The sequence below is a fragment of the Juglans microcarpa x Juglans regia genome, chromosome 5D, assembly GCF_004785595.1.
Source record: "Juglans microcarpa x Juglans regia isolate MS1-56 chromosome 5D, Jm3101_v1.0, whole genome shotgun sequence".
NCBI lineage: Eukaryota > Viridiplantae > Streptophyta > Magnoliopsida > Fagales > Juglandaceae > Juglans > Juglans microcarpa x Juglans regia.
The window spans coordinates 25,918,058-25,941,634 of NC_054602.1; the positions used below are offsets into that span (position 1 = coordinate 25,918,058).

The following is a 23,577-nucleotide window of genomic DNA, read 5'->3' on the forward strand; positions in this document are numbered from 1 at the left end:
CATTTTCAAAATCTTCTTCATCATCATATTCTTCCTCATCCACTTCATTTGGCACATCACTTAATATTGACACGTCGAGACATCCAAGTGGAACATCATCTTCCATAATGGGATTACTTCAAATGCACCAAAGGAAATAAATAAATTCATACTCTGTCCACTTTCTTGGCAATTTTGTACCATTTGGCAACTTATCTGTGCGTTATCTTCATCAAGCTCTTTTATTGGATCAAACCAAATAATACACTTGGATCGCTTGACAAACCAATACAAATGGGTTATCTTCATATCATTTACATGCAGTATTCACACTTGTGTAGTTGCTATCTCTATGCAATAATAACTTACTACCGCTTAGATCCCACCAATCACATTTAAATAAATATGTTAATTTCCACCAAAGTATTTCAATCCAATGATGTATTAATGTCAAGTATGATCATGTATGAGACACTATAGTAGTCAATGTCCTTTGTCTGAGACTACCCTCGACCAACACACCACAATTTTGAATCTTTCGATTATGTTCACTCTCCACAATATGAAACCTATAACCCCAAGCTGTGCAAATAGTGGTTTGAACGACTCTTTTTGAAGGACCACGTATCAATGTATACAATTAAGAAGATACTAATTTGGGCTTGTGGTCACGTAGTTGTAAAATCTAAAATATGAAATACAAAACATTAGTGTTTTTAATGTGAAGTGTTATATTAACACTTTTAATTGAATGAAAGTACGAAACATCGACAGAGGTTTAACTTTGGTATATAGATGTTATCCTAGTGATTATTGTCTTTTTTAAGAGTAGGAGATGGTTTGAAATACCGCTACACCAAATAAATAATACAGTAAATCCACCTTATTTTTATCATACTCCATCTAGATTTGTAAAATTCTGAAACCAATAAAGAAAACAAGCAGAGATGTCGCTGGTATCAATGTTAGACAGGGGTTAGATATACTTTAGACCACACGAATTTCCCCTCAAGTAAATCTTTTGCTCATTTTAATGTCCAGTAAGTCTAATGCACGAAAATTGTTCTTCATCGCTCAAGCAAGATAATAAAGTCCCTCATTAATGATTTCCACGCTTCAAATTCAAGAACTCAAAATGGCTGCCATAAGAATGGTTGCAGAGAGAGGCTCTGTATTTTTTATTTTTTTCTGTATCACATACACAGAAAACATGGGTAAGATTTCCCCATATATAGAAAGTTTGCAGTGGACAGAAATCAAGCAATCTCATTAAGAAAAATTCTACTCATTAATGGGGACTTATTGACTTAACACTACACCCCCCATTATGAATATTGAATTATCTGTTTTTTTAAATTGTGATTTCATTTAACTATGAATGCTCTTAAAAACACAATTTGAGTTTGCTAAATTTTACCACAATAATCATCAAAGTCAAATGAGTAATGCAGTGCACGAGATTGGAGTTTACTTTGCAGGGGTGGGTCTGAAGGGCCCTGCCTTGGAGAGGTTCCCTGACATAAAAAAAGGAAAAAAAAAAAGAAAAAAAAAAAGAGAGTAATGATGTGCTTCATCCTAAATTTTGACATCCCAACACATTTAATAATGTGACACATCATAAGTGGCTGTGGTAGTAATTGATAGAAAAAGCCACTTAAAATATGTTATATCAAGTATGACTAGGGTAATTGATAGAAAAAGCCACTTAAAATATGTTATATCAAGTAGGACTAGGGATGATAGGATTTGAGATGAAGAGTAACATTGCTCATACAAAATACTATTGTTTATCCACTCTCTGGCTCTGAAATAAGTACTTACCATTGGGGAGGTTAGAACTAATGAGCCGAACAGCATATTTGCTGACTCCTTTGCATGGAGAGAATTCTTAGGACTTTAGATTTTGGTCTAGTCTCTTCCCCCCCCTCCCTCCCTCCCTTGGGCATCATTCTACGACTGCTGAAGCATCAAATTTGCCAGTACCAAAATGTTAAGACCAAACTATCACCACGGAATTTGACTTCCATATCCATTCAAGCAGCAATTGATCTAAACTTTCATACGGTACAGATTTCAGGTCAAAGCACCTGATTGCTTGCAAGTCATATGCTGCCTTACAGAGTGAACATGAAAAAATTAAAAAAGAAAATGGGAAATGACAACTATACATTGCGATTGTGCAGCATAGGCTAAAAGTCTAGTGTTGGTACAAGATAATGCTATCAACAGAATATCTACAAGGTCTTCCAGGCCTCACTCCATTTCTTTTACCTACATGGCGAGCTTGATCTTTCTTCGATGCCACCTAACGTATTGACAATACGTCCTTATTTTCTGTACACTAACCAAAACCACGACATGATAAGTATACAAAATCTGGGTTTCTGAGGCACAACTAATAGTACATATCTAGAGAGCTCTTAAGATTTACAGAGACGGAGATGTCACCAGAGAAACCAGAGACAAGCAAAATATGGCTTGAATGTAAATAGCCATGCAAAGGAAAATATTATATTGGAATATGATGGATCTGTGAGAACAGTTTTTTGTAAATCTTATAGAATCGGTACAGAAGATCACCATTGATCAACACACTTCTAAAAATTCCTTGTCTATTGCCAATCTTGACGCCATTGGTAGATATTAAACCAGATTGTTTCATAGTGACATGGATCAGACAAATTAGTACAAATGAGAAGTCAATTGTCTACGGCAATTCGTGAAAATTGTCAACAACTTCAATGCATATGGTATCAGATCTCCTTGTGACCATCTATTGATAGACAATCCATGTCAGACATCCAGTAATGGCACTTCAAGTATAAGGCTGGAGGATGACAAGGCTATTTTAAGATTATCAATTATTGCTGGTTAAATGAAAAACACTCTTAAGTAACTAAGTTGGCATACCTGGAGGCCTTCTATAATAAAAACATTTAAAAGAGTGTCAATATTAGGATTTTGAAAATCCAGAATTTTGATCAAGCAACTTGATCTTCTAACTTCCTCTCTTTGGTTTTTATGTTAGCGATGAGAAACCTCAGAAACTCGGTTTGAGTGAGAGAGGAACCAAGAATTATTTATATAGTGTCTCAAAGTACTACTGAGCCTCAAGAGTCATAATGAATACTCTTTTAACTTCTTTTAAAATTCAATAACATTTATGAATCTTTGGGTACAAATTATAATGGCATAAGTTGAGAAAACAAAAAAGGCATGCATTAGAAAATTAAAAGGCAACTATTTTCTAAATAATAAATTAATTAAATATAGTATTTTTCATTTAATTAGTGTAACTTGATCACATATATTGTCTAATTCTCATTTAACAAAAACACCACTGAGAAGTGGATGACCAGACTTAAGAGGACTAACTTTATTTAGTAATAATTTAATGGAATAGTAGATGCATGATTTTATAGAATCAAGCCTCCGTGCTTTGAAAATTGTATAGTATATAGATTAAGGAATGGTGAAAAGTGAAGAATTTACCTGATGAGCAAATGGATGGCAAGGATCTCCTCACAGCCAAAACTTTATCAGTTTTCAACTCGGAGGACATTGTTACATATGTTACCCCTTGTAAATGACTCTCTTTGAGGATCAATCTTCCAGTGGCCATCAACAATGAATTTTATCTGCAATAAACAGGATATCATATTTTTTTTTTTTTTTTATCAATATGACACAATGGAGTATCACCTTCACAGTAGGGACTAATAAAATGACTTCATGAAATCCAAACAAAAGGCCATTATAAATCTCCCAGAATACCAAAATCCGTGTGGCTGAAATAATTAATTCTGTTAAAAAATGGATATCAGCAATTGCTACGGAAATTAGGTGGTAGATCTTCACACCTCATACATCCCAGGATAAAGCCACAGAACTGTTGCCCAAAGTCTGGATTGCCTGGAAGAACATATTACGACATTAGGCTTATTTTTTAATCTATTAAATGATATAGTAAACACTGCACAGGCAGGTTTGAAGAGAAAATTCATTGACTACAACAGCAGACAGAAAATGCAATATTGCATATTTCTTCTGCACATAGGGAAGTCATGCAACACATTGCATAATATGCCCTGGCCGTCGGAACCATGGTATCAGACACCAAACTTTTTCACCTAGTATCTTGCAATAGATTCCACTCTGGATCAGATTGTACATAATATGCCTGATAGAAGAACCTTGGCTATCAAGATTTGAGAGTCCAGGCTGAAAATACATGCACAGCTCCTCTAGGGATGGAGGTAGGCCCAGCCCAGGCTTGTGCGGTTAAGGTTGTTGTACACGACCTCACGAGAAAAGAATAATAAAAAAAAAGAGGGAAAAAAAGGGGATTGGTCACCTTTGTCATTAGTTTAACATATAATAGTTTTTTAGAAAGAGTTTATAACGTGGCATCACACTTCCAATTAGCACACTAGATGCATCTCTTCTGGCTCGATATTGTTTAATTGGGTTCTAAATATGTTCCCATATTCTGAGTGGTAAGGAGAAGGTTGTATAAAGCTTTGGCTGAAAAGCGCTGGGGAAAGATAGGATATTGGATCGCGTTGAAGGGCTGAACCATCCAGAGAACCCCAATCCTAGAAGAACTGCCATATGTCTAACAGAAAAGCAAAGGAGCCTAACTGTAGCCAGGCTTTAGGATGTAAGAGTATTGGGGCTCAAATGAAACGGAAGTAAAATGATAACATAACACAAACGTTATTCTAACGAGCAAAGGATATATCAACAAAATAATCTTCTCTCTCCTTTTCCTTTTATCATGATCAACTAGCAGAGAATACCATACATACCAGGACAAAAAAGTAATATAGATATGACAAAATACAGGAGAAGAAAAAAAACAATTTAAACACTTGTGCAAGAAACTTGTGACCCTCACCCACCGTCATCACCCTCACCCATCGCCGGCGTGTGACTCCTCACCGCTAGCGCAGTTAAGATCAAAGGTCTCCAGCGACCTCCCTGAGGGTCGTCCCGCATTGGTCAGCCCACCGGCATGAGAAAAGCTTGTGAGAGAAAAAAAAAACCGTGAGAAACCCCATTCAGACGTAAGTGCCGCCACCCCAACCCAACCACCTTAGTCCGGCGTGTGGCTCCTCACTGCTGGCACAGTTGAGAGCTACGGACCTAGGCAACCTCGTCGGGGTAGTCAGGCGTCAACCTACCCTCCAGCGACCCAGATTCTTGCTAGATCCATTTTGGGGTTCTAGCTGGCAGTTTCTCCCCAGTGTCGGACCTGCCTCCACCGACACAAAGAGACCGGCTACTTCTCCGGTGACTCCAATGTGCCCTTTCTCCGTGTCTTTGAAGTGTGTTGTTGTGTCATTCCATTTCTCTATCATACGTGAAACTGGTCACAAGTTTTCCACTGATCCAACGAGGTTTTTTTCTGTTTTAATGGTTGTCTATTTTTTTGGTTCTGATGGGTTTCACTAGGGAGTTGTTGATAGACTCCAAATTATTTTTATTAGTAAAGGAAAGTGGTCTGCTTCAAATTATTGAGAGAGGATGGAAGAAGGATCACGAGATTATGGTGGAATCTAGTATTGTGGTTTGGCTTCAGAAGGCACTGGAGGTTTATTTGAGAGGGGAGAATAAGGAGGTCTATGGCACCGTTAGAGAAGGTTACCACAGATTTTTAGCTTAGAAGTGCATAAAATCTCGAGGTCGTTATGTGGTGGTTACGTGAGGGTGGTAGAAGAAATTTCATCTTCTTACTTGAAGGGGAGGGGGGAAGAGGATGGAGAAGGTTGAGGGAGGCACTAGGCAAGTGCTGGCAGGAAGGCAGAAGCAGGGGGGGCTCTTTCAGGGGGGTTCTTCATGGCAGCAGGAGTTGGGGTGTAGCCTGTGTCTTACAAGGAGGCGTTGGTTCCCGAGAATAAGTAGCATCGAGCTGGGACGTGCACAACATGTGGGAAGAAGTGATGAGATTGTTGCAGTTTCTGTAGGAGATTGTTGAAATAAAAAGTAGTGTCGAGGAAATAAGGCGATGTTTTAAGACACGGGGGTGATAAAGGGAATGGGCTAGGCCTGGAACGAAGGCCTTCTAAACAGAAGTATGGGCAGGGTTTGCAATGGGTTAAGGTGAATGGGCCAGTATCAATAAAAGGCAGGGACGGGGTTTTTGATAAGGGGAAGGGCCAATTGGGTGGACCTAAACCCACAGGCCCTTCGAGAGGCTCCCAAGAGAGGCATCACAGGCCTCAGGCAGTGGGCCAATTGGTAGGTCCTAAAAGCATAGCCCAGCAGGCTTTTTGTGATGGGCTACCGAGGAGGACCTCACCGTGTAGCTTGTTGGGGGCAAGCCAGAAATTGCCGTAGGTGCCAATGGCACCCTTCGTTGATGGTCCACCCGAGCAGGAAGTTCGTATCTCGGTGTTAGAAAATGCGAATGCTTCGCAGCCTCTGCATGGTGGTTGTTCTTTGTCGATTGGGGCCTAGACTTTGCTAATGGGTTGCAAGGAGGTAGGGGCATTACTAGCAAACCTATCTGCTGACCTTCATGTGTGGGACCAGATAAGGCCGATGAGGTGTGAGGAGGATGGGGCATCCCTAGCTAGCCTTTCTGTCCAGGTCGTGGAAGAAATTGTTGTCGATTTGAAGGAGGGGGAGTTCATGGTTGATGGGGGCGGAATTGGTGTTATTTGTTGTTGATTTCTCTTAGAGTTTTGTCCAGGCCACGGGTGAGCACTTAGAGTTGATGGAAGAGAATTGAGATACACAGGTGGACAGCAGGGAGGTGGATCCGTTGCCTCTGAATTTTTTGTATCCTGGTCTTCCTGAGGTCTCGGATTGGGTCATTGATAAGGTGAAAAAAATCCATAATATCGTGGGTTTAGAGTGTGAAGGTTATGAGGAACAATTTATGGCCTTGTTTACTGCCATTGAAGTAGGGCATAAACAACAAAGTAAGGCGGGCTCCAAAAAACAGTGTGAACTCAATAGATTGATGTGGTCTATGAATTTCGAGGGTAGTGCCAATAGGGGTAGGTCGAAAGGGAAGGAGTTGGCCTTTTCCCAATGAGACCAAAGATTGTGTCGTGGAATGTCTACAGGCTCAACGAGGTCAATAAATGTTTGCAAATTAAAAACTGGCTTCGTGAGTTGAAGGTGGACATTGTTTGTCTACAGGAGACTAAGTAGAAGATGAGCTGTGCTCATATGGATTGAGTTTTTTTGGCTTCTAATGAGGCATCAAGAGGGATTGTGCTCATGTGGGATAGAAGGGTGGTGGAAAAAATGGAGGATTTTGTAGGGATGTACTCGGTTACTTACTCCTTCAGGAGAGTGTCGGGATAACTTCTTATGGGCTTTTGCAAGTGTCTATGGGCCAAACTTAGACATTAACAAAGCTTCTTTGTGGGATGAGTTAGCAGGAGTACACAGTTGGTGGGAACTTCCATGGTGTATTGGGGGAGAATTGGAGAATTCAATGTTACTAGATTTCCAAGTGAGCCTTCAGGTAATAGAAGAGGCGGCCAGCAATGGTAGAGTTCTTAGAGTGTATCTCTGACTTGAACTTGGTTGATCTGCCACTAGCTGGGCGCATAGCCACCCTGGCTAATAATTAGACATGGTCTCGGTTGGATCATTTCTTAATCTCTTCAGAATGGGAAAGTCACTTCTTGGATGTTTGGCAAAAGCGCTTGCCTTGTGTTAGTTCGGATCATTGGCCCATCATGCTTGATTGTGGTGGCCTTCGTAGAGGACGACGGTATTTCAAATTTGAAAACATGTGGTTGAAATCTGAAGGTTTTGTAGAAAGAGTAAGGCAGTGGTGGTCCATGTACCAATTCGAGGGTACCCCTAGTTTCGTTCTTGCGGCGAAATTGAAAGCGTTAAAAAAAGACTTGAAGTTGTGGAACACGCAATTGTTCGGAGACATATGGTTGAACAAAAAGTGCAAGTTGAAGGAGATCTAGGAAATTGAGAGAATCCAAGCCTCTTACTCAGGAAGAAATAGAGTAGAAGGTGCCATTGGGGGCTGAGCTAGAGAGGATCATATTATTAGAAGAGACATCTTGGAGGCAAAAATCAAGATCTTTGTGGTTGAAGGAAGGAGATAGAAGCACAAAGTTTTTTCATAGTATTGCAAACTCTCACAGAAGATACAATAATATAGAGATGGCGAAGAATTATGGTGTATAATGTAGAGAAGAGCAGGCGATCTATGATCATGTAGTTGGTTTCTATGAGCAACTACTATCTAAGCCGATGGGATGGCGGCCCTCCCTTGATGGCCTTGTTTTTGATATCATAGGACCAAGTGATGTATCTCGGCTGGAGAGGGTATTTGAGGAGGAGGAGGAGGTCCTTGAAGTAGTAAGGAAGATGGGCAAAGAAAAGGTGCCGGGGCCTGATAGTTTCTCTACGGGTTTCTTCCAAGAATGTTGGGATGTTGTTAAAGAAAATCTTTTTCAGGAGCTGTTTGTGTTTGGAGAATTTGAGAGAAGTTTAAATGCCACTTTCATCGCATTGATCCAAAAGATGGGGGCTAATGAGGTGAAGGATTTTCGTCCTATTAGCCTTGTGAATGGGGTGTATAAGATCATATCCAAAGTACTTGTGAATCAATTGAGTGAGGTAGTGGGGAAAATCATCTCCAAACCCCAAAATGCCTTTGTTAAAGGTAGGCAAATCCTAGATGCGTCTCTCATTGCTAATGAATGTCTGGACAGTAGGTTGAAAGATGGTATAACAGGAATCATTTGCAAGCTTGACATGGAGAAAGCGTATGATTAGATTAACTGGGACTTCCTTTTACACCTTCTTGGGAGGTGCGGTTTTGGAGAGAGATGGCAGCGGTCTTGGATTCGTTGGTACATATCAACGGAGAAATTCTCGCTATTGATAAATGGTAGCCCAACTGGCTTTTTCCATAGTTCACGAGGCCTAAGACAAGACGATCCGTTGTTGCCTTCGTTGTTTGTTCTTGTGATGGAAGGTTTAAGCAGGATGACATCGACTTTGGTGAATAACAACTTTATGGATGGCTTTTCGATTGGGACCCTGGATAGGGGTATCATTAATATATCCCACTTGTTGTTTGCAGATGATACACTTGTTTTTTGTAAGCTAGATCTTAATCAGATTCAAGCATTGAAGGCCCTGCTGCTTTGCTTCGAAGTAGTCTCAGGTTTGAAAGTGAATTTAAATAAATCAGGAATTGTTCCAATTGGAGATGTTCCTAATATTCGGCAGCTGGCTGGCACATTGGGGTGTAAGATAGTCTCTTTTCCTTTGACGTACATGGGACTTCCATTGGGGGTGGCTAAGAGGGCGTCCTCCTTATGGGAGACGGTGATTGAGAAGATAGAGAATAGACTAGCACGATGGAAGAGAATGTACCTATCGAAAGGCAGCAGGATCGCTTTGATTAAGAGTACACTCTCTAACCTACCAACTTATTTCTTATCACTGTTTCCTATACCTGAAGTGCGGCAAACCGAACTGAGAAACTTCAACATGACTTCTTGTGGGGTGGCATGGGGGAGGAGTTTAAATTCCATCTAGTGAAGTGGGAAACGGTCTATCATCCTATCTCCAATGGTGGTTTGCGTATTAGAAATGTGAGGATATTTAATCGGGCATTACTTGAAAAATAGTTGTGGAGATATAACAAGGAACCAAAGCTTTGTGGAAGGTAGTGATTAAGCATAAATACAGAGGAAGCTAGGGGGGATGGAGTACTAATGAAGTTAGATGTGCATATAGAGTGAGGTTGTGGAAACATATTAGAAGAGGATGGGGGGTTTTTACTCGACACACCCGACTCCAGTTTGGGGGGGGGGGGTGTTCCAGAATTAAATTCTGGAAAGATATTTGGTGTGGGGAGATCTCCCTACAAGTCGCCTTTCCTTCGCTTTTCCAAATTGCTAATTATAAAGATGTTGCAGTGGCGGATGTCATGGGGTTATCAGGTGGACAGAGATACACTGGGATATTAGTTTTAGTAGAGCAGCTCAAGATTGGGAGATGAACAGCTTTGATGACTTTTACAGCCTCTTGTACTCCGTCAAACTGAGCAGTCAACAAGAAGATGGGTTGTGGTGGTCACCCACCAAGAAATGTGCTTTTTCAGTTTGCTCTTTCTATAAGGTTCTCACCCAAGAGCCAAACTCTCATTTCCCTTGGAAAAGACTTTGGAGACAAGGCACCATCCAAAGCTGCATTTTTCGTGTGGACAGTATCGTTGGGTAAGATCCTTACACATGATAATTTGAGGAAAATGAGGGTCATCATAGTGGATTGGTGTTGCATGTGTAGGGGAGGGGGGAGTTGGTGGACCATCTGCTCTTACATTGTGATACAACAAGGGCTTTGTGGACTGAGGTGATCGGTCAAGTAGAGTTGGCTTGGGTTATGCCAAAGATGGTAGGGGCAGTGTTGGCTAGCTGGACAACTATAGGAGATTTGCAGCAAGGTGAAAGCGGTTTGGAAGATGATCCCTATATGCATCATGTGGTAATTGTGGCAGGAGCATAACGCGAGGACATTTGAAGACAGAGAGAGATCACTAGAGGACCTCAAAGCTTTATTCTACAGTGTTCTATGTACTTGGGCCATTGCTGTTGATTTCAATGGCATGGACCTACATGATTTTCTTATTTCTTTGGCGCTTAAATTAGGGCACACTCGGTGTCCTTTTATTTGTATCATTCTTTGATCAATAAAGTTTTGTTTACCTATCAAAAAAAAAAAAAAAAAAAAAGAAAAAAAATACAGGAGAAAAAATAACTTCACAGTGATGCTTGATTGTAAGGAGAGAACTGGAAAAATATTAAAGACCTTGATGTCACAGGGCCCATGGTACTACATGGTGGCTGTGGATCCAATTTAATGTGATGATGCCAACCATTGAAGCTACCTGACACCTCCACAATTTCACCATCCCCATGGAATTGAATTTGAACCTAACAGAATCAGGAAAATAAATGTCAGCTAGCAGGCTTAACTTGATAGTCTAAGCAAAAGTACAAAGACCCTACATTCATGTTGCAGACACACAGTCTCTAAAACAATTTAAAAACACTAATCATACAGAACAGTTCTCAAATGGAAAGGTGTCTTGTTTAGTTGCTGATGCCTTGATGATATCTGTGTTTCAAACCATCATAATCCTTTTGTGGTAAGGGGATTTATTGTGTTTCAACACATCCATTGCGTGATTGATGCATTCCAGCATGTCCAACCAGTGTCCAAGTGTTTTCGTGACATGGAAACTTAAATTTGTCTTGTTACGTAATGCAATCATTTCCACTGGACTTCTGTTCAGTTTTTGCTTCAAGATTTGTTGGAGGCAAATCAACAGGGAGCTGAGAGATTTTCACAATTGGTGGAATCTCAATCATGTGTGCTATTGAACTTGAAAGAGTATTGTGCGACGAAGTATTCCAACAAAGTATTATTCAAATTGACATTGACCACTGACCCTGCATATATACACTCCCAACAGGAGTAATTGCATGCATTATAAATTATAGATGACATAAGTCCAAGCAAAACACAGCATATGCGGTACCTCTTTCAGTCCTGAAAGGCTTTCTTCAGTTGCTTGTAATTCTGCATCCTTTTCCAAGATAAACTTTTGGGCCTTCCTGATTTCAGTTTTAGCCTTGGTTTGCAAATCAGATAAGGCAAGCTAAAGGCAGAAGTGAAATGCAAAATAAAAATGCGTTATTATTGCCAATAAAAAGCGCGCTTGCAAAAATGGGTTAAATAGTGAATATCAACTCTAAATACTTTACTTCAAAATATATTAATGCCTAGAATTGGTAACATAAATAAAATACATATTTTCTGGTTTGGTCAATATGGTAGGATTCATGAAATCTATGGGGTATACACTAAGGTATACACTAAGATATAAAAAAATATTACTGAAGAGTTCACTCATTCTTCTACCTGTTATGAAGCAGTATTTGTTTTTTCAATTTTCATGTACTACCTTTTATCTATCCCATGCTTTCTTACAATAAGTCACAAAGTTAAGTTGCATGAACAAAAGGTTGAGAAGAATGGAAACAGATCCCTCAATGTGCATTGTCTCTGGATTGAAAGATCACTTTCCCAAGCCATCAGAAACTATCAAGAATTCTATAATGCATTTATTCAGTCAGCACTTTATTTGTCCAATCTGGCAATTTTATGTGGTGAATCCTGTGAAAGAATGAAATGCAGCCTCTTGTCCCAAATTGGTCGTATACCTGTTCCTTCTTGATCTGTTCTCTCAACCGTGACAGTTCCAACTCCTTCTGATGCTACCCATAACATGTACGACAAATAATCTAATCAGGTATTTAGCTCATATAACAGAACTCCATTTGGGTAACGAAAGTACAAAAGATAACTACCAGCATGAACCTGAGCTGGTTAATCTCAGCTTGCTTCTCTCTTTTGCCACTCTGCGTCAGAGAAAATACAAAAGTCAAGTAATAATGAAAAACTATGCAGCCAATGGAAAATGACTTCCCATAAAACAATATGCAGTATGACCTCTCTGTCCAAATCTTTGTCCAACTCAGCAGTCATTAATTCTTCAGACGACAACAGATCATCCCTATAATTAATTTAAACACCCAATAATACTGTTAAAGAAAACATTAAAGCTTATAATCAGCCAAAGACCACAAAGCAGAAAGAAAATTTGCGGAGGTCCAAGAAAAAGCAACATCTAATTTCTGACTTGTGGCTTAGTTGCTGAATAGATAAATGTAATCAAGAAGGAAACAGAACTATTGGGAATACAATTTCCCAAGCTGCTTCTTTTTCTTCTTCCGTCACCATGTGGGGGGGAGGCGGCATTTTATTATATAAAAAATAAGCACTGAAGAATATAATTGATGCACTTTGAATGAGTGAAAAAAAAAAAAAAAACTAACAAAAACGTGTATGAAGGATCTCCATGACAAATTTGAAGTTAATAAATTTCTTCGGTTCAACCTCCTTTGGGTCTAGATTCCATAAATACTTTTTAACTTTCAAATCGTTAAAGAATACCCATTTCAAGAATAAATCCATGGATTAATACACAGAACACAAAAAAAGGCTTAATTAATGTAGCAACGAATATGAAATTGGAAATTATATGACTTGCAGGTCATGACTTTAAAAACATGTGAACTAGTTTAAATAGTTATAAGAATCTTAGAAGGGAAATAAGTAAGAACTGCAAGTTTGGGCACTTGTAACATGTTTCAGAATGATAAGTTACTAACCTTAAAGACTGAGTTCCTACTATAACATCAGGAGCAACATGCTTGGACGTCAACATTTGGTCATTTAATGTCACAGCAGCGTTACCTCCATTACGCATATGTTCAGAGTGCTCTTCACCAGGGGGCACTGAAAAATTCTGTGGTTGGACAAATTTCTTCCTTTCTCCATTGCCACTTTCGTTTAATAAACCATAGGAAATATCTGAGCATCAAGCAGCTCCACATACTCAACTTCAATATTCAAAGGCACCAGATAAATAGAAGTTAACAAATCCAATTTTAAGATGGAAACCATTATGCAAAGACATAAAAATGATATCATGACAAATACTATAAGCAAAATACATGGAAAGCCATTTACTTATGGTCACTTGAAATTATCTGTGGTGATACCAAACAAGAAAAGAAGCAACATCATCGGTGCAAACCATTTAGATGAAAAATATAATGTTCAACATTTTTGATGTCTTAGCGTCAGAGTGGACACATTCTTGGTCATCTTTTCTATGGTCACTCCTCATGAACATGAAAGCAATTACTACAAACATTATTTCAAAAGTATTGAAAGGACATAAAGAAAATTGTTTATATCCCTTATCCTTTTCTCCTTATCCTTTTTATGATTTTCTTCATGAAACAATATTTGAACTTCATAAACTAAACCTGTAAAACTCCAGGTACAACTGCCAACTCATGATAAAGATGATGAGAAGATGCTGGCTTCTCATTCATCAGATGTTTATCATTCCAATAAAGGTAATTCGCAGAACCCACATCCTGAGAGGTATTTTTAAGTGCCACAAAACCATCCCCTTTTGGGCCCAAAGCCTACCCAAAAAAATAGTCGTCTGATTTTAGAATTCAAAGAAACATAGGAAGAACAATGTTGGCAAGACCTGAAAGTATAAAGGCAGATCCGACAACATTTATTTATTTTTTGATAAGTAATCAAAGATATTGTATTCATAGAACTAGGCAAGGCCCAGGTACACAGGAAGTATATATGAAAAATGCCTAGCTAGAGGTTACAATAGAAAGGAAAAGATCATGGACACTAGATCCGTTACAAACTATAGCCCCCGCCCATAGGAACAATGACTTAAAAAAGAAAGCTTTAAGCTCAGCCAAAGTTCTCTCATGATCATCAAAACATCTAGCATTTCTCTCACTCCAAATACACCAACATATGCATATTGGAACCAATCTCCAAATTGCCGCTACCTGAGAATCACCATGAAGGCCTCTCCAACTTGCTAGAAAGTCCACCAATCTACAAGGCATAACCCAAGACAATCCGACTCTTAAGAAGACATCATCCCATATAGCCTTGACCACCTCGCAGTGTAGAAGCAGGTGATCAACTGACTTCCCATGCTTTTTACACATACAACACCAATCTAAGACAACAATCCGACGTTTCCTCAAATTTTGTAGTGAGAATCTTGTCCAAAGAAGTTGTCCAGACAAAGAAAGCTGCTTTTGAAGGAGCTTTCGTCTTCCATATGCTCTTCCACGGGAACATCAACAAACCGGGGTTTGTGAGCTTATGGTAAAAAGAACTGACAGAGAAAGTACCTTTCTTAGAAAGATTCCAAACCCCCTGGAATACTTGCGGAATATAAAGCCGCAAAAATCTCCGTAAAAGACTCCAATTCCCAATCATGAGCTGCCCTAATGAAATCCACATTCCATTGAGGGACACCATTTGAAAAGACCAAAATGTCAGCAATCGAAGCCTCCTTAACTCTAGCAAGCGCAAAGATGGCAGGGAAGGTATCTCGTAAACAGTGGTTGCCACACCATATATCAAGCCAAAAAGGGACACGTGAACCATCGCTTACCACCAAATGTTCATGACCCCGGAAGGTCCTCCAACGGCTTCTAATGTTTTTCGACAAGCCCACTCCATGAGAACCTCGAACCTCATTCGAGCACCAGCCTCCCCAAGCTTCCCCAAATTGAGAATCTATAACGGACTTCCAAAGAGCCTCCCTTTCATTTTGATACCTCCACAACCACTTACCCAAGAGAGCTTGATTGAATTTCATCAAGTGGCAAATCCCCAACCCTCCCCTCGAAATTGGGGTACAAATTGTAGACCAATTAACGAGGTGGAATTTGAACTCTTCCCCCAAGCCACTCCATGAGAAATCCCTATATTCTCAATGCGATTAGCCACCTTTACAGGAAGCGGGAACAAAGACAAAAAATAGGTGGGTAAGTTAGAAAGAGTGTTTTTAATCAAAGTCAACCTACCACCTTTCCACCACCGAGCTTAGTCTATTTGCTAACACTTTGGATAGAATCTTATACATCCCATTCACAAGACTGATGGGGCAAAAGTCTCTCACATCCGTAGACCCCACCTTTTTAGGAATAAGGGCTAAAAAGGTGGCATTGAGACTCTTTTCAAATCTAGCATTAGTATGAAAATAAAAAAAGACTTGCATAATATCCTCCTTGACCACCTCCCAACAAACTTGAAAGAAACCCAAAGTAAAGCCATCCGGACCGGGAGCCTTATCGCTTGCCATACCTCTGATAACACTACCCACTTCCTCTTCTGTAAAAGGCCTTTCTAGCCACCCTGCACACTGCTGGTATAAAGTGGAAAAAGACAAACCATCCACTCTCGGTCTCCAATTATGCTCTTCAGATAATAGTTGATGATAGTAATGTTCAATGTGGATTTTGATAACCATCTGATCCGAAGAAGCTACCCCATCTACCATCAGTATATCAATAGCATTGTTCCTCCTGTGAAAGTTAGCCATCCTATGGAAGAATTTCGTGCATTTATCCCCTTCCTTAAGCCAGAGTACCCTTGATTTCTGTCTCCAAGAAATCTCCTCCATCAAAATAACCCTTTCAAGATCATCAACTACCTGGCCATCCTATGGAAGAATTTCGTGCATTTATCCCCTTCCTTAAGCCAGAGTACCCTTGATTTCTGTCTCCAAGAAATCTCCTCCATCAAAATAACCCTTTCAAGATCATCAACTACCTGGCTTTTACGAATTTTCTCAGGTTTAGAGAGGATTCTAGCCTCCTCCTCACCTTCCAAACCCTATAATTCCTCAATAAGAGAGCGGTTCTGCTAAAACACATTGCCGAAAACTTGCTCATTCCACTGCTTCAGGTCCTGTTTCAACGCTTTCAACTTTTTTACCATAATAAAGCTTGGAGAGCCTTGGAAACTATAGGAAGTCCACCATTGTCTGACCTTGTCTACAAAACCGTCAGTTTTAAGCCACATATGTTCAAATTTGAAATACCTTCTACCCCCTTGGATGCCTCCACAATCTAAAATGATGGGGAAATGATCGGATCATAAACGGGATAATCTTCTTTGAGCTACATCCGGGAAATGAGACTCCCAATCGGAAGTTAGCAAAAATCTATCGATCCTCGACCAAGAAGGAACATCACGGTTATTGGACCAGGTAAACATGCCTCCTGATGGTGGAATATCCATGAGCTCCTGTTCTGAAATGAAATCAGAAAAATCACTCATAGCAGGAGTGATGTGGGGAGCTCCCGATCTTTCGCTTGGAAAGCGCGAAGTGTTAAAGTCCCCCCGATGCAACTTGGTAGATCCCACCAACTAATGACCCCCGCCAATTCTTCCCATAAAAATCTTCTCTCAGAATCAATATTTGGGCCGTAAACACCAACAAAAGCCCATTTGAAGCCATCTTCAAGATTAACAAAGGAGCATGCAACTGAGAAATCACCCACACACTCTTCCACCCTTTCCACCCTTGTATCAAACATAATGAGAACTCCCCTGGAAGCTCCTCTTGAAGGTAAATAAGACCATCCAACATGTTGTCCTCTCCATAAGCTACGAACTACTTGTCTTGTGATAGCTTCCAACTTAGTCTCTTGTAAGCAAATAATATCCCCTTTCCATTGGCGAAGTAAATTTCTAACTTGGAGCCGCTTATTAGGATCATGCAACCCCCTCACATTCCATGATATTATTTTTGGCTTCATGGAACAACCGTTTTACCCCTCCCCTTACTACGCTCCCGAGTAGAGCTCTTCTCACCTCCATCCTCTTTCATAGCCCAATCAAGCCTTCTGAGCTCTCTGTCCCTTTTTTTTGCCGAAGCCACAAATTGATCGGACTTGGATTGAGCGTTCACAGCCTTTACAGCTGTAAGAAGGGCCATAAATTCAGCTTCAAAATCCCCATAAGAGATTCCTACCATATGCTTAATGTCCATTGCTCTCTGAATAACCCAGTCAGACACATTGGGATGAAAGGAGAAGATTGGAGTTGGTTCAACCTCCCCCACCCTGTTATCAGAAAACAAAACCAAGGTGCCAGCATCTTCTACCATCTTCAATCCCGAAGAAACTGCCAACTCCGGTTGAGAATCCTCCACCAAAGAGTCAGGCGCAGGGATAGAGGGTACCGGCAACATTATCTGAGCCACTACCAAGGGTGAAGGCCCATCCAAGAGCTCCCTGAGTTCCAACAAACTTTGCACAGGGCCATTGACAGCCTCGGGAGTTGCTGTAACTTGAGAAAACAAGTATGTGGTTGCCATCACCCCCACAGAGTCCACAGAGGGTACTGGCGACGACATCTGTGCCACCACAAAGGGTGGTGACCCAACCAAGAACTCCTCGAGTTCTAACAAAGTTTGCATAGGGCCAAAGGCTACCTCGGGGGATGGCTTTTCTTGGGAGATCGAAACTGAGGCTGCCATCACGAGGGTCACCGGCATCAGGGAAGCCGAAAGATTCTGCTTCAAGGCAGATTCCGACAAAGAAACGGCTCTACACAGGTTCAGCGAGGTATCTGCCACCTCCTCCGACACTAACTCCGTCGCCCCAGAGCACTCCGACGGACCCACCGGCACCTCCAACGAGGTTGCCTCCCTCGCCTTCGACCCTTGACTCGCAGCCGACGGAGGACGATGGGAAGGCGAGGGAGCTTCTCTGTAAGGAGCCCTGCGTCTTCAGGCTACAGACGAACCCTGGGCCTGAGAGCATGGCTGGCCCAAAGCGTTGGGCCACTGGGCAGCTGTCCTGCTCATGAGGCCCATCAGAAGGCCTCTGGGTCACAGTAATGCAGACCTGCGATAGAGACCCAACATAGGGCTTTCGGGCTACTAAAGAGAAGGCCTGCGAATGTGGCCCATCAGAAGCCACTCCTTTGCCCTTAGGCCCAGAAACATGAGACGGCCCATTTGAGGGGGCCTTCTCCCTGGCCTAAAACGAGAACCATCTCCCTTTGCAAAGCCTCCTCACAGTGCCACGCCTTCTCCAAACTTGACCCCTCTGCAGGTTTTGGAGCTCGAGACAAGGCCTCTTTGTATGAAGAGAGAACATGATGTCCCTGCGTTAGAGGAGGAGGCAACCATGGAAGGCTCCCTTTGTTTTTTCTTCCCAGAATAGAGGAGGTTGCAAAAACCTCCTTCAGCAACTCTCCGAAGTTCCTCCAACCAGTGCCTTCCCTCCCTTCCGGGATCACTAGAAAGCCACGCCGTTTCTCTTGGCCAAACTCTGACAGAGAGAAATATCTCCCAAAGGAGTTATGTTGCCTCTGCAATACCAACACCTGAGAGCCATTTCTACGTGATCTGATGAAGATAGAGGAACCCTAAAAAACTACCCCTTCCTCCACCATGGCAGCCAACCATCCCAAAGAGTCTTGTTCAACAAAAACGTGATTCACAGCGCGACAACTGCTCTCAGTGATTCTCTACCACCTTGCATTCATCTTTTTAAAATCAAAACACTTCTGATCAATAACAACATTCCTACACGACCCCATCATAAAACAACCACTCAACAAGTACTGAGACTACAAAGACTAAGCTAAAAAACCAACGTTGGATCAACCAGCAAAAGCAAAACAATGACGAAGAAGAAACATTTTTCTCAAGAGTACGGAGAGAAAAACATTAGGAGAGAGATCGAAGTTTTTTTTTCTTCCCTTCTGACAACATTTATAATCCAGCCATTGTTGAGCACAAAACATTCTAGCATATTTTACTGAGGACATAGCCAAATTCTGTATGCAGTCTCTCTCATATAAACAAGGGCAACATACATTACACACACCCCTTAAAATATTGACTGATGAAGTAAACATAAAGCTATTTTGACACAGAATCGTACCGTCAATCATATCCAAATCTCCATTCTGAATAAACCTATCCACTTTTTTCTCAAAGGATGAGTTGGCTGACATTTCTTTCAGCATGCAGCTGTCATCACCAGAGTTGGCATTCTTAGTCTTCTTGTGCTGATCTACCAAACTATGTGAGGGTCTCTCCTCCATGGACAAAACAGCAGAAGATTCTGTAGACATGCTTTTAAGGTTATTGGGATTGAAATCAGGATTTGAACTCTAGGAATAGTTTTTCCTTTCCTCCAATTGAAAAGAGCATACCTCCAACCATATCATTCACCTTCTCATCCTGAACTTGTAGATTAGATGAAGACTTCTCCTCCAGAAATGAATTGACTGAAGAGCCTATAGGCATCCAGCTGTGGTCGTCACTGTTAAGATGTTGATTGATGCTTGGACTGCTTTCTATGGCTGAAACTTCATTTGACATGGAAACATCTTCAGCCACATCGTTTACCTTCTTATTGTGACCTCTTAATTTATATGATACCTTTCCCTCAAATAACGAATTGACTGAAGATTCTACAGTCAGGCCCCTAAATTCATCAGAGTTGAAAATCCGAATCACTACTTAAACCATCAGAATAGTTCCTCACAATGGAGACATCAGTTGATGAGGAGACTGCATTGTTCATGTTCTTGTCCTGGCCTTTTGAAATAAAAGAAGTAATCAACTAAAGCAGAGATAAATTGCAGTGAAAACTCCAGCAAGTTGAAAAGAAACAGATATTGACCTGTTAATATATGTTCATGATCACCAATTTCATCTTGGTTCGTATCTAAGCTTTTCTTTGGATTTGGCCCATCACTGTCTGATTTTGTTGAATTGGAAACAAGCTCTCTAATCAGTTTATATCCTCTCCTTCTAACAATATTTGCAAGGTCCTTCCTATAAAACATTAGCACGCACATTACCTCTTCATGTCAAATTAAAAGAATATAGAGAACTTTCCACAAATTTTTCTTTCTAATAAGAAAATTATTGGCCTTTGGGAAAAAAATGTGAGGGTAACCTAAGAAATTGAAAAATTAACAATTTCTAATTTCAGAAAGTTTCATATATTGACAAAGCCTAAAATGGAGAAATTTTTTTTTTTTTTTTTTTTTTTAATGTCAGGGAAGCTCTCCAAGGCTGGCGCTTCGGACCCACCCCTGTTTCTGTTACAGGCAGACGTTAGAGATTGTTTCCACAACAAACACATGACTCCGGTCCTCTGGACAATAAAGAATGAAAAAATAATGCATCAAGTTACTAGTATTCAACCCATGAGGCTCTTCTTTTTCCTTTCTTATTATTTTCTTATAAGCTTCCAAGTGAATGTAATTCAACAAGATAACTGTAAACGGGACCAACTCGAAGTAAAAACATGGAGTAGAGCAAGATAATTTAAGAACCTTCCATGCTGCGAAAGCTCCTTCATCGACGGCACGTGATCCTCAGGAAGTCCGAGCGCAGTAACAAATTCGCGTATGTCATTGCACAGCTCGGCATTGCTCTTTACTTTTCTACTCCCCCTAAATCATCCATATATGAATATGGATAAATAATCAAGTAGAAAACCACAAAAGAGATATCTGAGAATGAAAAAGAAAAGAAAAGAAAAAAAAAGTAACACTAAGAATAAGAACTCAACCTGGTGGATTTCTTAGTTGAACAAGCACAGAATGTAAATTTTTTGCGAGGAGGTGGTTCAAGGGTGGCCCAGTTTAGCTTGTGTTGTTGCTGCAGCTGCTGCTGTTGTTGTGGGGCCAACAAGAGGTTACGATAATAAAGTGAGAGGAAGCACGGGAAGTGAAAGAGGGTCGCCATGAGAGAGCAGAAGTATGTGATTTTGCAGGCATCGAGAGGTTTGACAGGATTTTGTGATAAGGATTTGGAACGGCAGTGAAGGATGAGAACCCGCAGCCGAAATGATTTTGTGGGTCGAATTGGTTGATCAGTGTCTCGCTGCTCGCACGCGAACAAAAGCCAGTCCCACATTTTTATTCTTATTTTCGTATGGAGTAATTGCAGTTTTTACCAAGGGGTTGTTTGATTTAACATAAATGATATTTCTCGTGGATAAGTATTGTATAATTTTTTTTAAAAAAATGAGTAAATATAATATTTATGTAAAAATAAATAATTTTTTTTAATAATAGACGTTATTTTTTTTTAAAACAATTGTATAGTACTTGCGTACTTTACAATTGTATATAACATACTCTTTATTAGATTTTAGAAAATGAAAGAGAAAAAATAGAATAAAAATAATATAAAATTAACTTTTATTTTTTATTTTTTAATATAATATTTATTTTAAAATTTAAAAAAGTTGAATTATTTTTTGTGTTTTATTTGAAAGTTTAGAAAAATTGTAATGATTAGTTAATGATTAGATGAAAAACTTAAATATTTGAAAGTGAAAGTATTTGTATTTGAATGATATTTGAAAATGAGATGAGATGAGAACATCCTCAAACAACCCCTTAGTTTAAATCAAGAGTAATGATACATATAGTTGTAGAGTGCGCAAGCGCCGCACAATTATTTTTCAATTCAACTATTTTAAATTTCAAAACAAATATAATATTAAAAAATAATGAGAACTTTCACTTTATAATATTTTTATTTAATTTTTTTCTCTCATTTTTTAAAATTCAATAAAACATCATAACTCAAATTATTTTACTATTATTTACAAATTATTTTAGATTTGATCTCATTTTTCAAATATTTTCTTAAATTTTCGGAAACTCTCAGATGTGTTTGGATTAAAAAATTATTAAAAATGTTTGAGTCTTTTAAAAACATTCTAATAGGATTAGGGCTGGGCTTCGACTCCGACGGAGTTGGAGTGCTCGTTTCCGACCTCCGACTCCGACAAGAGTTGGAGCCAAATTGGAGCTCCGACTCCGACTCCGACTCCGAATTGGAGTCGAAGTCCGACTCCGATCGGAGGTCGGAGCTTCGACCTCCTATAGGAGCTCCGACATAAGATTGGAACTCGACATGCGCTCGACGTGGCGCTCGAGCGGAACTCTTTCAGAGAGGTTCGCTCGACTTCCGCTCGACATGTCGCTCGAGCGAACCTCTCTGGGAAGATGTTCGCTCAACTTCCGCTCGACATGTCGATCGAGCCAATGTTCAATACAACGTGTGCTCGACTTGCGTTCGACACCTTGCTCGAGCGCAAGTGTACAGTAAAAAAAATTTCGGAGTCCGAATCGGAGCTTCTTAGAGCTCTGACTCCGACTCCGACTCCGAATAGATATTCGGAGCTACTCCGAATTCCAACTCCGAATTCCGATGACTCCGACGTCGGAGTCGGAGTCGAAGTGGAAGTCGGACGGAGTCGAAATTTTCAGAATTTTGCACACCCGTAAATAGGATGTAGTTTTTATCGATCTTTGTGAAAGTTTTGATAAGATTGTTAAATATAATTTGAAATGGCGTTGATGAAAAGTGGACAGATAAAATTTTTCATTAGCTCTGGCCAGTTTCCACAAATCTAACATATGACATCTCTAAGCAGTGGCATTTTACTTTTAGATTTGTAATTCGAGATGGAAGGGGAACAAATATGAGATTGAAAATCCAAAAATAAAATGCACCCAAAGTAAAAATATAGAAAGCATTTTGCAAAGCTTAGGAAGTTTTTCCTCTTCCCTAAAACTTGATTTGCTACTTTGGTTCATGATTTGTATAAATAAGTTGCTTGAGAATATTCTAATTGACTCATAGATTAGCTCTATTTAAACCGTAATGGGACTACTACAGTGAGATTTCAACGAAAACTCAATAAGTTAAAATTATAGCAACACTAACAATGAAAAATAATAGCGATGAATATGAATGCACAAGTTTCATGTAAATTGTATATCATAAGTAAGGTGAAAAATCACTTTTGATTAAAAACACATATATCATAAGTATGGTGAGGAATCTTGAATCATTATGTGATTCCTCAGATTTTCGCTTGGGATTGGACGGACTCTGAAGCAATGGGATAAGCAACACAAGGTTACCTGCTCCTATTCATGATAAATAAAGATGCAATACACCTAACATGCATCTAAACAATATGCAATATTCATAGCAGATATTTTTTTTTAGCAATACTATGCACCAGATAAGACATATCCCAAATTAACGTAAGCGTATTTCATAACATAAGATAACAGACGTCCAAAAGTTACAGTACTTATCCAAAATGTCTGTAACATCACTAGTAC

At 39.9% G+C, this 23,577-nt stretch overlaps 1 protein-coding gene and 1 long non-coding RNA gene across 3 annotated transcripts; one reads left to right on the plus strand and one right to left on the minus strand.

Moving 5' to 3' along the window:
* Positions 1–1,981: 1,981 nt before the first annotated feature.
* On the minus strand, positions 1,982–21,334 carry LOC121264645 (protein PTST homolog 3, chloroplastic). 2 transcript variants are annotated; one of them, XM_041167922.1, is made up of 14 exons: positions 20,997–21,334; positions 20,758–20,877; positions 20,097–20,251; positions 19,624–20,011; positions 19,350–19,532; positions 13,215–13,416; positions 12,493–12,556; positions 12,351–12,401; positions 12,204–12,257; positions 11,519–11,638; positions 10,786–10,910; positions 3,840–3,891; positions 3,472–3,617; positions 1,982–2,313 (listed from the first exon to the last, which is right to left on the minus strand). In XM_041167922.1, exons 4-13 carry the CDS (start codon positions 19,790–19,792, stop codon positions 3,519–3,521), a joined length of 1,119 nt encoding a protein of 372 aa, XP_041023856.1. In that variant the 5' UTR covers positions 19,793–20,011; positions 20,097–20,251; positions 20,758–20,877; positions 20,997–21,334; the 3' UTR covers positions 1,982–2,313; positions 3,472–3,518. The 2 variants fall into 2 exon arrangements, with proteins under 2 accessions (XP_041023856.1, XP_041023855.1); XM_041167921.1 differs by having other exon boundaries at positions 1,982–2,320.
* LOC121264646 lies at positions 5,517–23,286 on the plus strand. The gene is made up of 3 exons (XR_005940537.1): positions 5,517–5,682; positions 9,511–9,514; positions 23,276–23,286. It is a non-coding gene; the product is annotated as an uncharacterized LOC121264646 (long non-coding RNA).
* Positions 23,287–23,577: the final 291 nt, after the last annotated feature.